This window comes from Odontesthes bonariensis, chromosome 3 (assembly GCF_027942865.1).
Source record: "Odontesthes bonariensis isolate fOdoBon6 chromosome 3, fOdoBon6.hap1, whole genome shotgun sequence".
Taxonomy (NCBI): domain Eukaryota; kingdom Metazoa; phylum Chordata; class Actinopteri; order Atheriniformes; family Atherinopsidae; genus Odontesthes; species Odontesthes bonariensis.
The window spans coordinates 23,475,481-23,489,083 of record NC_134508.1 but is presented as its reverse complement, the minus strand read 5'-3'; the positions used below and the strand labels follow the sequence as shown (position 1 = coordinate 23,489,083).

Below are 13,603 nucleotides of genomic sequence, written 5' to 3'. Positions count from 1 at the left end.
ACATTTTATTGATTATTTTAGAGAGGTAAAGTACAATATCATTCACGGCCCAATTTATGCAACCTCATATTCCTGCAAACGTTTTTTTGACGGCACTGTAAAAGAAATGTTTTGATGTGTAGTTTGCATAATTTACCTTTTTTGCATGAATTTCATTTAGTTCTCTAGTTTGGTGATGTGTAATTGTAATTTTGTGGATTCAATCAGCTTGAAAATGACTCTTTGTCCTTTTGGGTTAACCTAATAAAGCTGCTTGTTACCAATCGATGCAATTCAGTCAAGTTGTTTCTATTTAATGGCACTTCTGTTACTTTTTTGTTCAATTAGATCATGGGAATTTCCCTCTCTAAAAACCTTTATCATATGATAACAAAACACGAATGAGTTAAAATTCTTTCTTTCTTTATTTTTTTTTAATTTTGCTGGATAAAATTGATTTATTTTATACTATTAAAGAAGGTATATATAATAACTTACATATGATCATAATGATTTATGGTCATCTGAGTGACGCTACTGGCATTTCAACATTTGGACCGTACTATTTGGTTTATACATCAGTTAGCTTACTGATCCGTAATTGAATCCGGGAGGTCTTGGTGGTCTTCAGTCATGCGCCCTAAAGGGATGGGAAATATTTGCGTGGTGTTTTGAGAACGGAGCGGTGTGAACGCGCACGTAACGAGGCTCACAAGTCACCACCCATTGCGTCAGCGCGCTCCTTCCTCCGTCAGCGCGCGTGCTCCGTGCGGGATGCTGAATTGTAGGTGATGATGGCGGAAGGGGAGCAGCGCTGAGTTCCATCTGAGTTTTTAGCACAGCTGTAGAACCATCTACAACATCGTTTCTCTCCGTCGAGACCTATCCCGACACGATGGGGAACGAGGCCAGCATGGAGGGGGAGGGACAGGCGGGACAGCCCGGCCCCGCCGTCCCTGCAGCGGGGGCTCCGGCTTCCATTTCAGCACCACCGGACTCTGGACAGCTCATCAAGCCCAGCAATGGAGCACCAGCCGGAGGAAGTGGGGCTGTTCCCGGGCCGGGGATTAACAGGTAGCCGCGATAGCTAGGAGGCTTCTCCACCAAACTGTGGAGCGAAAGCAGGCAGGCTAGATGGCAGCGTGGTGTGTACCGTACATTACTACAGTGAGCAGCGTATATAGGATCAGGCGACTGCCTGTAGATGGACCTGAATGAGCGCTTAATTATTTATTTCAATATCCTTGTCAACACAATTCACCACCCCTTTTTGAGAGAGCTGTTTTTTTTTTTTTTTTTTTTGGCAGTAGCACTCGATTAGTCAGCGGGACTTTGGTTTCAATTTAAAAATGCAAAGGTCTCGATGAAGAATCAATAAGACGTAAATAAACTGCCCAGTCGTCTCAACGGGAATTTCTACGCCCGTTTTCACCATGTTTGTCCTGCTGATTCAGTGAGTGTCATGAATGAAAGAGCGACATTTTTCCATCTCATAGTGAAGCAGCGCCAAGTAACCGTGGGCACTTTGTGCTGGATCCTCCCCGTAGCGCCAGGGGGTGAATGTTAGTGATGCAAAGTGCACTGCATCTCACATTTAGGGGCTCGGTCGGTTCTGTTACACGCTGCTTTGACATGATACCAGTAAATACAGAGTCATTCTGAAAAGCACACCTTCCTCCTTGCCTGCAGACGTCTGTATCTCGATGACAACGTTGTTTAGGGTGACAGTGCTCCCATCAGATATAGCCAACGTCATTGAGAGGACCAAAATGCTATATATGCTGTAGCTGTCTCACTAATAGGATCTCAATCTCAAGTCAATATCCAGTTAGAGAAAATTTTGTTTCACCACCACCGAAGCTGCGCAGAAAGGGTTATTTCTTCTGGAAAAAAGTGGTGTTGCATCTCTCTGAGGGAAATCCAGACACTCAGCTCAGACACATTGACAGTGGCATGGAAGCTTACATGACAGTGCTTTCTCCCACTGGCAGTTCCCTGTGCAAACCCCATCGTTGGCTAATACTAATGCAATGAAGGCTGTTGAAATATTAGCCCTTTTTTCAGTTTGCGAGTGCGATCACATGTAGCAGTTTGAAAGTTTGTATTTTCTGTGTGGGTGTGTGGTAGGGATTACCCTCCTAACAAGATCTGATATTGCCTTAATTACACAGTTCAACAGTTGTAGACCCGAATTCGCACACAAGCAGAGACACAGCTGCATCTTTAATTGGCCACACCTGCCTACCATCTCATTGTACTCGCATTTCAGCATGATGTTTGAATAGATTTATAGATGAGCTGCAAGCCCTAGTCCATAAGGCTAAAATTCAGGGGTAGAGCAGATCGTTGGAGAACACATCCTTCAGTTCTTTCAGCAAAAGATTGCCTTGCACTGTTAATAGTATCCAGCCCTTCCTGTGTTTTTACTTGGAGGGGCACTCCCTGTCCATCCTGTATATTCACCATGGGGCAGGTTTTAAGCCTTATAGTTCCTCTGTAATCTCATGATTCTTTTATATCTTGATTTCTCTCTTGTATCCACCCTTGGGTATCTCACAGAGTGATGGCCGCTGCTGTGAGGCTGCGTGAGCCGGGAGACAGCGAGACATAATGAGAAATGGCCAGAGAGAAAGATAGAGTGTATCATATGGCTAATTTAAACGGGTTTCTTAAGATTGAGGTATCTCGCCTTTAAATGTTTCTTTACAAAGAACTTCTGAGAGTTTCAGAAACAATGACACAGCGGCTGGGTTGGGGTGGTTGGAGACTTTTGTCTTAAATTAAATGTCTTGCAACATTTAATGAGTTTGCCTGATAATATGAATACGCATATGATATGTTTAATAAAATCCTGTTGAAAAATATGCTCTATTTCAGACAATAATACAGTTTTTCAGTCTCAGCAAGAGAAGTGAGTCCTTATAGCAGCTGTGGTGCTTTGGGATTTGGCCGACCCTTCTGCTTCATGAAGCACCACAGTAATTGTTTTCTTCTCTTATCGTAACAGCTTTGACTAAGTGCACAGTCATCTCGATCTGTTGACCCACTGAGGAGCATTCTGACACGAGCTCTAAATAGTTTCCTGTTTACAGCCATGTGCTCGGTGTACTTCTGCCACACTGCTTAGCCATAGCATTAAAACCATCGGCCTGATATTGACCAGGTCCCTCTCATGTTGCCACACTGGCTTTTACCAGTTGTAGCACGGGCACGAGACTTCCAGAGGTCTCAGTGGCAGTGTGGCAGTGGAACTTTTGGCTCCTGTGGGCTTTGAGGTGAGGTATCTATGGAACAGGCTTGTTTCTGTCCCTCTCATGCATGATCAGTCTGGGAAGTTTCTCTTTCATTCCCCCTGAGCCGATTCTGCGGTGTGGTGTGACACTCTGTTTATTCTGGTCAGAGTGGGCTCTGTCAGAAATTGCAGTTTTCCATGCGTGGCGTACAACATTGTCAGCATAGTGTCAGTTTGCATGTCAAAGTAAAATTCACATGAATGCCACAACTTCAGGTTCCCCAGAAAAACATTACTTTGGAACAACATGATCAATGATATGCACTTCACCAGTTACCAGCTTTGATGGGGTGTATTGCCGTCCAGCTGTTTGCTCTCTCACATTGAGTTGGTGAGGAATACCCTCTCTCCTCCAAGCAATAGCATCTACTATACAGAATATGTGGAGAGATACACAAGTCAGCCGTAACATTAAAACCACCGACAGTTAAAGGGAATAACACTGCTCATCTATTTACAGAGCAAAATTCGGCTGAGAACATCTTTATCCTGCCATGGCCTCAAAGCAAACGGCAAAGAGTCTGAGGTGTTCGCACAACCTCTAAAGTCCCCACAGACCCATCTAATGGTATCTTATGGCCTCTGTGGGGAGCAAACACAATCCACAAAGACACCACTCTACAACCCAAAGGCTCTATTTCTAAGGTCCCAGTACCAGGCATTCTTTGTCCTTGTACTGACTAGTCTGACCTCTTTTGGCAGCATGAAAAGGACCGTCTGTATTAGGCACGTTGTTACACATGTTAAGGGATACTTACTTGATTGTTAAATGTATGCAACCAACACCGGTTCTTTATGAACCCAAGTAAAGGTACAGCTCCTAAAACCCATGAAAATGGTGGATACAGTCATGTTATAAGACATAATGTTTAGACTATGTGTCTTGATTATAAATTTACCCAAAGAGAGCACTGCCCACTGTATAATCTATTATTTATATGTTTGTTACATACCGACCATGTTCTGATTTTTAACTATAACATGACACCTTTTGGACTGTGTGACGTTATTTACACAGTGGACATTTTTTAATTGTATTTGCATTCAGTTTCAGTACTAAATTGCTACAAACTGATGTTGCGACAGGTTCAATTCACACGTTGTGAAGCTGATCGAAACCACACAGTTAAGTCTGGCACATACCTCTCTCCTTCATGTATGCAGACTGCTGGTGTCAAACTTACAGATATAACACCGACACCAGAGATAAGTCCTGTTTGCCACATTAAACATTATGGCAGCATAAACACTGCACCGGGTTTAGTCAAAAGTAAACCCACTGCATACACCTTGACGCTGATCTAAATAATAATCTTCACATTGTCTTTACTGTAAACTTATAAGTGTGGTGCGCCATAACCGAGAATCTTCTGATTGTACTTTATAATGAATTTGTTGTAACACTTTTACTATTCACCTCTCTCGGGAACACTCCATAATAGGTTAAAGTGTGCTTTTACAACGGCCTTGATTCTGGTGTATAAGTTTCACAGCCTCATGGACAGATTTTTTCCTTCTATTGAAAAAAGTAAATGACAACATTATATTTCTGACTTCTTTTCATCTTGTATGAATGCAGCACAGAGTAGTTATTAATCATTTCATTTCTTACATGTAACAACATCACAAAACCTTTTTTTTTTCTTTAATCGATGTATTTTCATCATTTTTGACAGAAATTCTGTTTGTTTTGTGTGTCACTTCAACACAGAGAACCTCTTGTGTAGTATCCAAGGTGTCCAAAAGTCCTTGCAGGATATAATTAAATCTGTCCTTACTGAATAATTATAAGCAAAAAGTATTTCACTCTTTGACAAGAAGATAGATTCCATGTTGGATTTAGTTTATATTTCATGATTTCATCTGGACATTCACAACAAACAGCTTCTCTATACAAACGCAAGTCTGATATATCTGCTGCCTTTCTGCTTCGACCTTTAGATATTACCAAATGGAAAACATGAGCTTCACTCAGAAGCATCAGCTTGCCAGTTTCATTTACAGTGGACACAAGTATAAATCAATAAGTAACATAAGGCATTTCCATTATAGGGACACTGATACGGATGTATTGTATCTTGCTTAAATTAAGTACATATCTATCCAATTATCATCCCTGTTTCAAGGAACATATGGGACAAACTGGATGTAAGAAATAAGAAAAGAATGAATAGAAAAAAATTTTACTTGACAAACAGACAGTAGCATTTTTTTCTTTAAAGGCCAAGAGTTTCATTTTCATACACATGATGAATGTTGTCAGTTAAAACAGGGTCCAGTTGCAACAGTACAACAGTACTTGGAGGATATAAGAGAGATGGGTACACTTGGCTGCTGAGATTTGAGTGAAATGAACTTTGATTTGATAAACCATGTATTGTTATTCTGGAGTTAGATTTTGATATAAGATTTGAAAGCTACAAAGGCTATTGTAATAACATTAAACTGAATTACAAGGGATATATCTACCTCTGTGTTACGTCTGCTTTTAAATTGATTGGTTACTTTGCTACTGAAAGTGTTGACAGTGTTTCCATGACTCCCATGGCGATGACTGTCTGTTTGTCATTATGTCCACAGCAACGGCATTGTTACTGCAGCATGTAGCTAGAGAGTAAAAGACAGAGAAAAATAGATACCACTCTTATATCTGCCAAGGAAAATTTACGGCTACAACCACAATCATCTAACTTAGCTTAGCATGAAAACCAGGCAAACTGGGGAAACAATAGCTTAGCTCTCTCAGTTAAGTAAAGCAACTCTGCAGATGGTAAAATAATACATATCTCATTTTCTCAGTCTATACAACAAAACAAACAGTTTATTTAAGTATTTGTCAGCTCTGGATCAGTAACTTATGTATAGTAATGAGCAACCTTTATCATTAGAAGTAGTTGATGGAGTTCTTACATTATGACTGAGGTAGGCTAGTCCTGTCTCCTTGTTTCCGGTCTTTTAGCTTCACAAAGCTAAGCGAATGCTTGTTGCTGCACTATGCTCTGACTCACTGGATGTGAACTGGTAGGCTGCTAATTGGCAGTTTGTTTCAAGCACCATACTCCTCCCCTTGTTCTCCCTGCATGTTACGAAAATCTCCTTTGCTGTGGGAAACAACAGCCTCACCATGCCAGTCAACTCCACACTGGAAATGGCAAGTTTCGATGAAGATTTTGACCATTCTGTAGGGTGGTTCCTTCAGTGAATACTATTAGTACTATTCCTTTAAGATTCATAATGTACTGCAGCTGGGATGCAAATTAATGTAATTGTAGTGACAGTGGGATACTTTCACATGTACTGCTGACAATGTGTGCAATAGAAACGTCTCTCTGAAGTTTCACAGGGTGTTCCCATTACAACAAACCATCTCCACACAAATGCTCCACTATTCACTTTGTGATAATGCGTGTTATTCTCTCCGACCCTCATTTACTGATGGATAAGAATATACAAAAACATTTTTTGAAAAGGTATCTTCTACTTTAAAATGTTTAAAAAAAATTTTTTTTTACTCTCATTAAGCCATGCTGGAGGCTTTGCATAAATCACACAAGGCTCCACTCTGTGTCTTTGCTATTCAAGTAATAGTTATTATGTGAATCTACTTTGTGTCTACCTGTGGACACCAGGTATGAAATATTTAGACCCAAATTTAGACTCTGCAGTGCATTGTTGGCTTGACTCTTTTGAAATATCTGCTCAGATTAGCTTCAAACAGAGCAAGAGTGCTGGTCGGCCATGGGCCGTCAACAGTGGTGTTGAATTTAAAAATGTAACAGGCCAGCAGTGTTTTGGAAAGTGTAGACTCTTCCCAGATGGACTCACTTTGGTGAACGCGGGACTCCCGTCGAGAGTAGACCAAGGTTAGAGCTGTGCGGCAGCTCAAGTCTTCAGCGGTGCCTAACATGTTGTATTTCACTTCCTTTATTCCTCCCTTTATCTCCACACTTCCTTCACTGTGGATGTAGCACTGCTGCCGAGACCGTCTTTCAAGTGGACGGGCCATGACAAAACAAAGTCTATGTTGTTATGACAGTGGAAATCCTTGCTTCGTATTTAACTATTTGCTCCAAAGCCTCAAGGCCAGAACAAGTATGAGCTCGATATACTTCTTTTTTTCATGTTGCTGAGGCCAGAGCAGAACAACTTCAGAGTGAAAACTAACCACAAGCAGAAGCTCACAGAAATTGATAGAGGGGATATAAAACAGTCAGTATTATCCTTTCTATTAGTCAGCCCTTTTAGTTGTCTGCCATCACATCACAAAGTACACCAATAAAGTATCTTAATGCTATGTGGATGGACTGCATCACAGAGCTAAAGGACTTTAAATTTTACCACTCAAATGGAAGTACTGCCACTTGAAACTGATTAATGATATAAAAACCCTCTCAAGGAAATATTTGGTGCAGCTAATATAAACTATAGGTTAAATGTGTAAGCTAGGTTTTGTACATGATAGTAAAGATCTAAGGAGTCTACATCACAGATTGTTTTTCACTTCAGTGGTTCCTGTGCTTCTTTCCGTCATCCCCTCAATCACCAACTCCATCTTTCTCTTAATCGTTACCCATTGACTATCCATTGTTCTCTCATCATCCTCCTCACGCTCTCCCTCAATCACGCCAAAATGTCGCTGTGGTTGTGATGAACAGTGAATGTTACTGCAAGTTGACGAAAGATAAATGAAGTTTGATAAAAAAACAACCTCTTGAGAATATTCTGCACTCAGTTTCAGTCAAATTAAAAAATGCAGGTTATTTCCACCCTCGAGCGTGGAGAGTTTCTGATGAAATAGTCTGACTTTTACTTCCATGTGCGAAGGGACGCATATTTTTCAAGATATGTCTTTCTGTGATTAATTTCTGTGGTAAACTTCCTTCTTGTTCATTTGTTCGAAAAAAAAGAAAGAGTGGACAGGACTCAAGCATTTTATTCATCGTTTTCAAACAACTTGTCTAATGTGATGTAATGTGGCACATTGATCAACAGGAGATTCAGAACTTTTGAAAAATGCTGAAAAATCTAAGTGAAAATAAACAATCTGTGTATGCATGTGTCTTGTATTATAGGAAAATACTTAAATGACAAAAAGAATGACGTGTTGGCTATTTCTTGGGCTTTGGAAATAGTGATTTGACCAAAGAAATAAGTTCCTAGAAAGCACAATATTTCTTGAGGTGAGAATAATACAGTGGAATACTCTTCTCTATTCTCTCTATTTTGTGACTTTTGCTAAGAATTCCTAGGCTTAATTGGCTTAAGTGGAAAAAAAAGATTTATATTAGATTAGGTTAAAAGCGGAGGACAAATTTCGTGTGTATGCATGACAAATAAATCTGATCTTGATCTGATCTTATGGTCTCTCTGCTGAATCAGTTAGTTGCCTAACTCGTAACCCACGTCTAATATCCAACTTGCTCTGTGTTATCTGTGCCCCTCCTCTGCCAGACCTCCTCCATCAGACCCTGGACCTAAACCAGGAGTCCAGAGCAGTCATGGGACGGGTGACAGGTTGGCCTCCCACGAAGCTCCTCAGCATGCTGCGTCTCAAGGAGAGCAGGGCCAGGGTCATGTGGCCAGAAAGAGTCTTCAGGTGGATTTGGGTAGCAGCAAGACTGGAAGATCCCCTTCTGTGTCCCCAGACCGAGGCAGCGTCCCCACCTCCCCTTACTCTGTGCCTCAAATTGCTCCCATGCCCAGCAGCAAACTGTGTCCTGTCTGCAAAACCAATGACCTGACGGGCACTGGGGACGACAAGCTGAACTTCAACACCTGCACACAGTGTCGCTCCATGGTGTGCCACCAGTGTGGCTTTAACCCCAACCCTCACCTTACAGAGGTAGGCGGTCTTTATTTACAGGATTCCTTTCTTTTTTTCCTCTTTTTCGACAGAAGTCCGGGAGTCTTCTGCATAAACACAATATAGGTGGCAAGCATATGTCTCTTGACTTACAGTAACAAACATGATCAGTATAAGCTATGGTGTATTCCCTTGGAAAGGAGGACCAATAGATAGCACAGACCCAAATCCAAAGAGAGATCAAGTGTACAGAATAACAAACTAACTGAAGGCTGAAGAGCAAAAAAGCAAAGAGGTGACTGTTTTTCGGCTCAGTAACTCAGAACGTAATTTTGTAAATGAAAAGCCTGTCGTACTGCTGACTATAGAAAAGCTTCAGACCAGGCATTTTCATATCTTTAGACTTTGTTTGCTGTAACATTATTTCCCCTGTGTAGGTCTATATACATGTATGAGTCATGTATTGTCTCTATGTTGCATACCTGCTTCACCATACTTGTCGCATCTGACAGCCTGGAATTCTTCAAGATAGCTTTTCGCATTTTTCTCAGCTGCATTCATAGACGGTCAACATCATTGCAGTGAAAACCTTATAAATACAACTTTTCATAATGGAGATATAGTATATCAACAGAACAATGAAAGTGTAAAAGTGGTTTAATTTACCTTAAATGATTTCTCGTCGACATTTGCTGGCAAAGGTGATGACGGCCATTGTTGCTGAGCAGGCTGTGAGTGGCTGACGTACTGAAACGGACCAGCTGAACATGAGATCAGTTGCATGCAAGGTGACACCTGAGAACTTCTAGTCCCAGTCATGATTCATCTTGATTGGAATCATGACCTTCATTTTAAAAACCAGTTGCCACACACTTCTTTGGTGACTATGACCTCTACAGGTACCACCATACAGCGTTTAAATTATCCATACATATTGTGCACTGCGAGTCCATCCTTTCAGACGGTGTTACGTGAGCATCTAAATAATGCTTGGCGCTTCTTCTATACTGTAACAAGATTTCTGTAACACCTCTGAAGACAACCTCGATTCATATGCAACTAAACACTCATCTTAGCAAACAGGTAGCTGAGAGAGCCTATTGCCCTAATGCTGAAATAAAATATTTTCCTAATTTGAATTAAGCGATAACTCACTGTTACTGTGAGTCAAGTGTGGCTGTGTCATCTGTCACAAAGTTTCACATCAGCTCCAGTGAGTCATGTTGCAAACAGCAGTAATGCAATGTTAGTTAAGCTTGCCTGCAGGCTACCAGAGTAATTATAGGCTTACAACATTCCAGGTTATAGGGAATATATGTGTAGTTTTTGAACCATCACAGCGTGGATAGATAGTTAGATAGATAGATAGATAGATAGATAGATAGATAGATAGATGTAGAATAGAATAGAAAAATACTTTATTCATCCCCTAATGGGGGAAATTAAAATTAGTCAAGTAGCTCAAAAAAAATATAAATATTTACAATGATTGTATATTAACAACTACAACAATAATAATAACAACACTAATAAAAATACTACTACTACTACTACTACTACTACTACTTATAATAATAATAATAATAATAATAATAATAATAATAAATCAATAAATCAATCAATAAATCAATAAATCAATTTGAGAAGAACTCAGCAGTCACTGTTAAAAAGCCTTATGGCTGTGGGGACAAAGGACCTCCTGAACCTCTCAGTCCTGCAGTGCAGAGAGATGAGCCTCTCACTGCAGCTGCTCCTCTGTCCTGCCAGGATGCTGTGGAGAGGATGTTTATTGTTCTCCAAAACAGAATCTAACTTCCTCATCTGTTGCTCCACCACAGCACTGAGAGGGTCCAGCCTTCTGCCTACAACAGAACCAGCCTTTTTTAACCAGTTGGTCCAGGCGCCTACAGTACACAAAACTATACACTATTCAAAAATATAGAGTGATCGTAGAAGTAGCAGAAGTAGCAGAAGTAGCAGAAGTAGCAGAAGTACCAGAAGTACCAGAAGTACCAGAAGTAGCAGAAGTAGCAGAAGTAGCAGAAGTACCAGAAGTACCATCACTGAGAGCTGTTGTACAGCCTGATGGCCAGGGGGACAAAATAGTTCTTGGTGGAGCAGGATTGAGACAGGATATATATATTAATGCTATGCAATAATATACATACATGTAATATACATACTGATTAGTGCCTGCATTTAAGCTTGAGAACGTGCATTTATGAGCGTGTATTTGAGTGTAGAAGATGGGAGATTGCAAATGTTGGAAAAAGAAAGATGAGGGAAACGGAAGGACAAGAACGAAATTCGTGGACCAAAATTGAAACAAACAGAAGAGAATAGATCACGGCGGGGAGTGAAGGCGAGTGTGGCAGTAAAGAGATCAGCGGAGGTGGATACTTTTCAGCTCAGCCATGGTTAGCTTGTCAGATGTTGACAGGGAGAGAGACAGGCAGAGAGAAAGTGCAGCCTCTGGAGACTTGAAGATTTACCCCCATAACCTACTTAGCATGGATTGGGCCTCTGCCTCACTGCAGCATATCTAAAAAAGCCTTATCGCTCATCAGAGAAACTGATTATGGCCAAGTTGTTGCTGATCAAGGTGATGATAACAGTGAGGTTGATGATGACTGGAATAGTGATCACAATCATGATGACTGGCCAAGAGAACAGATGTGATGGCAAGGAAGCTATAGTGAAAGGTTAGTCTTAAGCAGGCAGAGATCTCCTTTTTCTAACCTTGATGTTTGAATATTTTCATACAAAATGTTAAAGATAAAATGTAAGATTTGAATACCTGAAGGCCCGTTTATGATAAAACAGAGAGTCTTTCTGGATTTCCAAGGATATTTGTGGCATTTTCTGGTTCCAAAGTGAGTCAGCGGATGACTGTGACGACCTGGCTCAAAAGCTTAAAACAAAAGAGAGATGCAAGTTGAAAGCAAATAATAAGCAAGTTTATTCTTAACGAAACACACCAAAAAAACCACAAAGTTGAATAAAGAAGACCGTGAGATGTGGCATTCGGCGTAATCAGTGGTGAGTGTCCATGTGTGGAGGAGTGAACAGTGGAGTGATGCGTCTGTTGAGTGGCAAAATGAATCAAAGAGGTGCGGGAGAGCAAAGCTGTGCCCAATGTGGACAGGCGGGGGTTTATAGGAGGAACCACCATCACAATGACAAAGCAAGTCAGAGATCACGTCTTGCTTTGTAAGCAATATTTCTCTGTTTACAAATAGTTTACAAATACTGTCGCAGATTATGAAGATTATTTTATGAAAATCTGTTCCTGAACAAGATCCCCCTTAAATTACAAGCAAACCACAAAATATAGGAGTCTAAGATATGTTACTTGACAGATGAATAATGTGACTTTGAGGGTTTTTTAGAAAATGGTAACGTCATTCATGTAAATTTGAAAAAATACATATTTGTCTTAATTTTGTGTTCACTGCAACACTAATCGTCATTATATGATCTGAAACCCTCTGTTTTAGGACTTATCTTCTTAAGGTCCTCCTCCCCAATAGCCTAATCTTATTGGTCCAAATTTTTGCGCATTGAGGGAGCTGCTCTTTATTTTTGTTGGAGCTGCGCCAAATAAACCACTTGGCAGTTATTGTGCCAATATTTGAAAAGCATGGAGGCTGTGGTGGTTAGCACCACCCCCTCAAAGCAAGAGGGTTCCTGGTTCAAATCCCAGCAGGGGCCTCTCTGTGTGGAATTTGCATGTTTTACTTTTGTGTACTCCATGGGTTCTCTGCGGGTACTCTGGCTTCCTCCCACCTTCCAAAAACATGCGTGTTAGGTTAATTGGTAATTCTAAATTGACCTACAATTGAATGTGAGTATGCATGGTTGTTTGTCTCTTTGTGTAGCTCTGTGATGGACCAATGGCAGCTGGGATATACCCCAGCGACCCAGCGATCCTGAATTGGATTAAGTGGGTATAGAGGGATGGACAAAAAGCCTGGACTATAAATTAGGTGTTTCAGGCAGTTCAGGAAGTGTTTTCTCTTGTTGGTGTGGACTTTGTAATCCTTTGTAACTTAGCAGACCTTTTACATGTATAAAAATATATTAAAGTATACTATAGTATAATATAACCTCTATAGGTCCTGAAAACTGAAATGATTCCCCTTCTGAATATTTTGGATTCCAGGTATTCATCAAAAAGGAAAATCTATCCCTGAACGAAACATTTCAGTTTGAGCAATTTCCTAAAACAGCACTTAGTAAAAGGTCACCTTCTCTGTGAAATTATCATGAAGACGATCATCAAAGATATTTTTCTGTAAATAAAAGTCAGAGTTCCTACAAATCACCTCCCAATGGAAACGCTATTTGCTTGTAAACAGTGAGCAACAAATCGATGTCATATGCCACAGTCTGTTACAGAGCTGTCAATCAAACGCTGAGGAAAGGTCTGACAATCGAGACAAGCAAGCAATCATGCACGTGAGCTTGTACGTACATGGGATCATCTTCTATTGTAGACAACTCCAAAATATGTCAAGCACTTTCTGTGC

General features: G+C 40.6%; 1 protein-coding gene across 5 annotated transcripts in view; it reads left to right on the top strand.

Annotated features, from left to right (window-relative positions):
• The first annotated feature begins 754 nt into the window (after nt 1-754).
• bsnb (bassoon (presynaptic cytomatrix protein) b) overlaps nt 755-13,603 on the top strand; it is a 69,792-nt gene continuing 56,943 nt past the window's right edge. For all 5 annotated transcript variants that reach the window (XM_075461116.1, XM_075461115.1, XM_075461113.1 and 2 more), the window contains exons 1-2: nt 755-1,053; nt 8,723-9,113. In XM_075461116.1, coding sequence (XP_075317231.1) covers nt 875-1,053; nt 8,723-9,113 — 570 coding nt within the window. In that variant the 5' untranslated portion in view covers nt 755-874. The remainder of the gene's footprint in view (nt 1,054-8,722; nt 9,114-13,603) is intronic.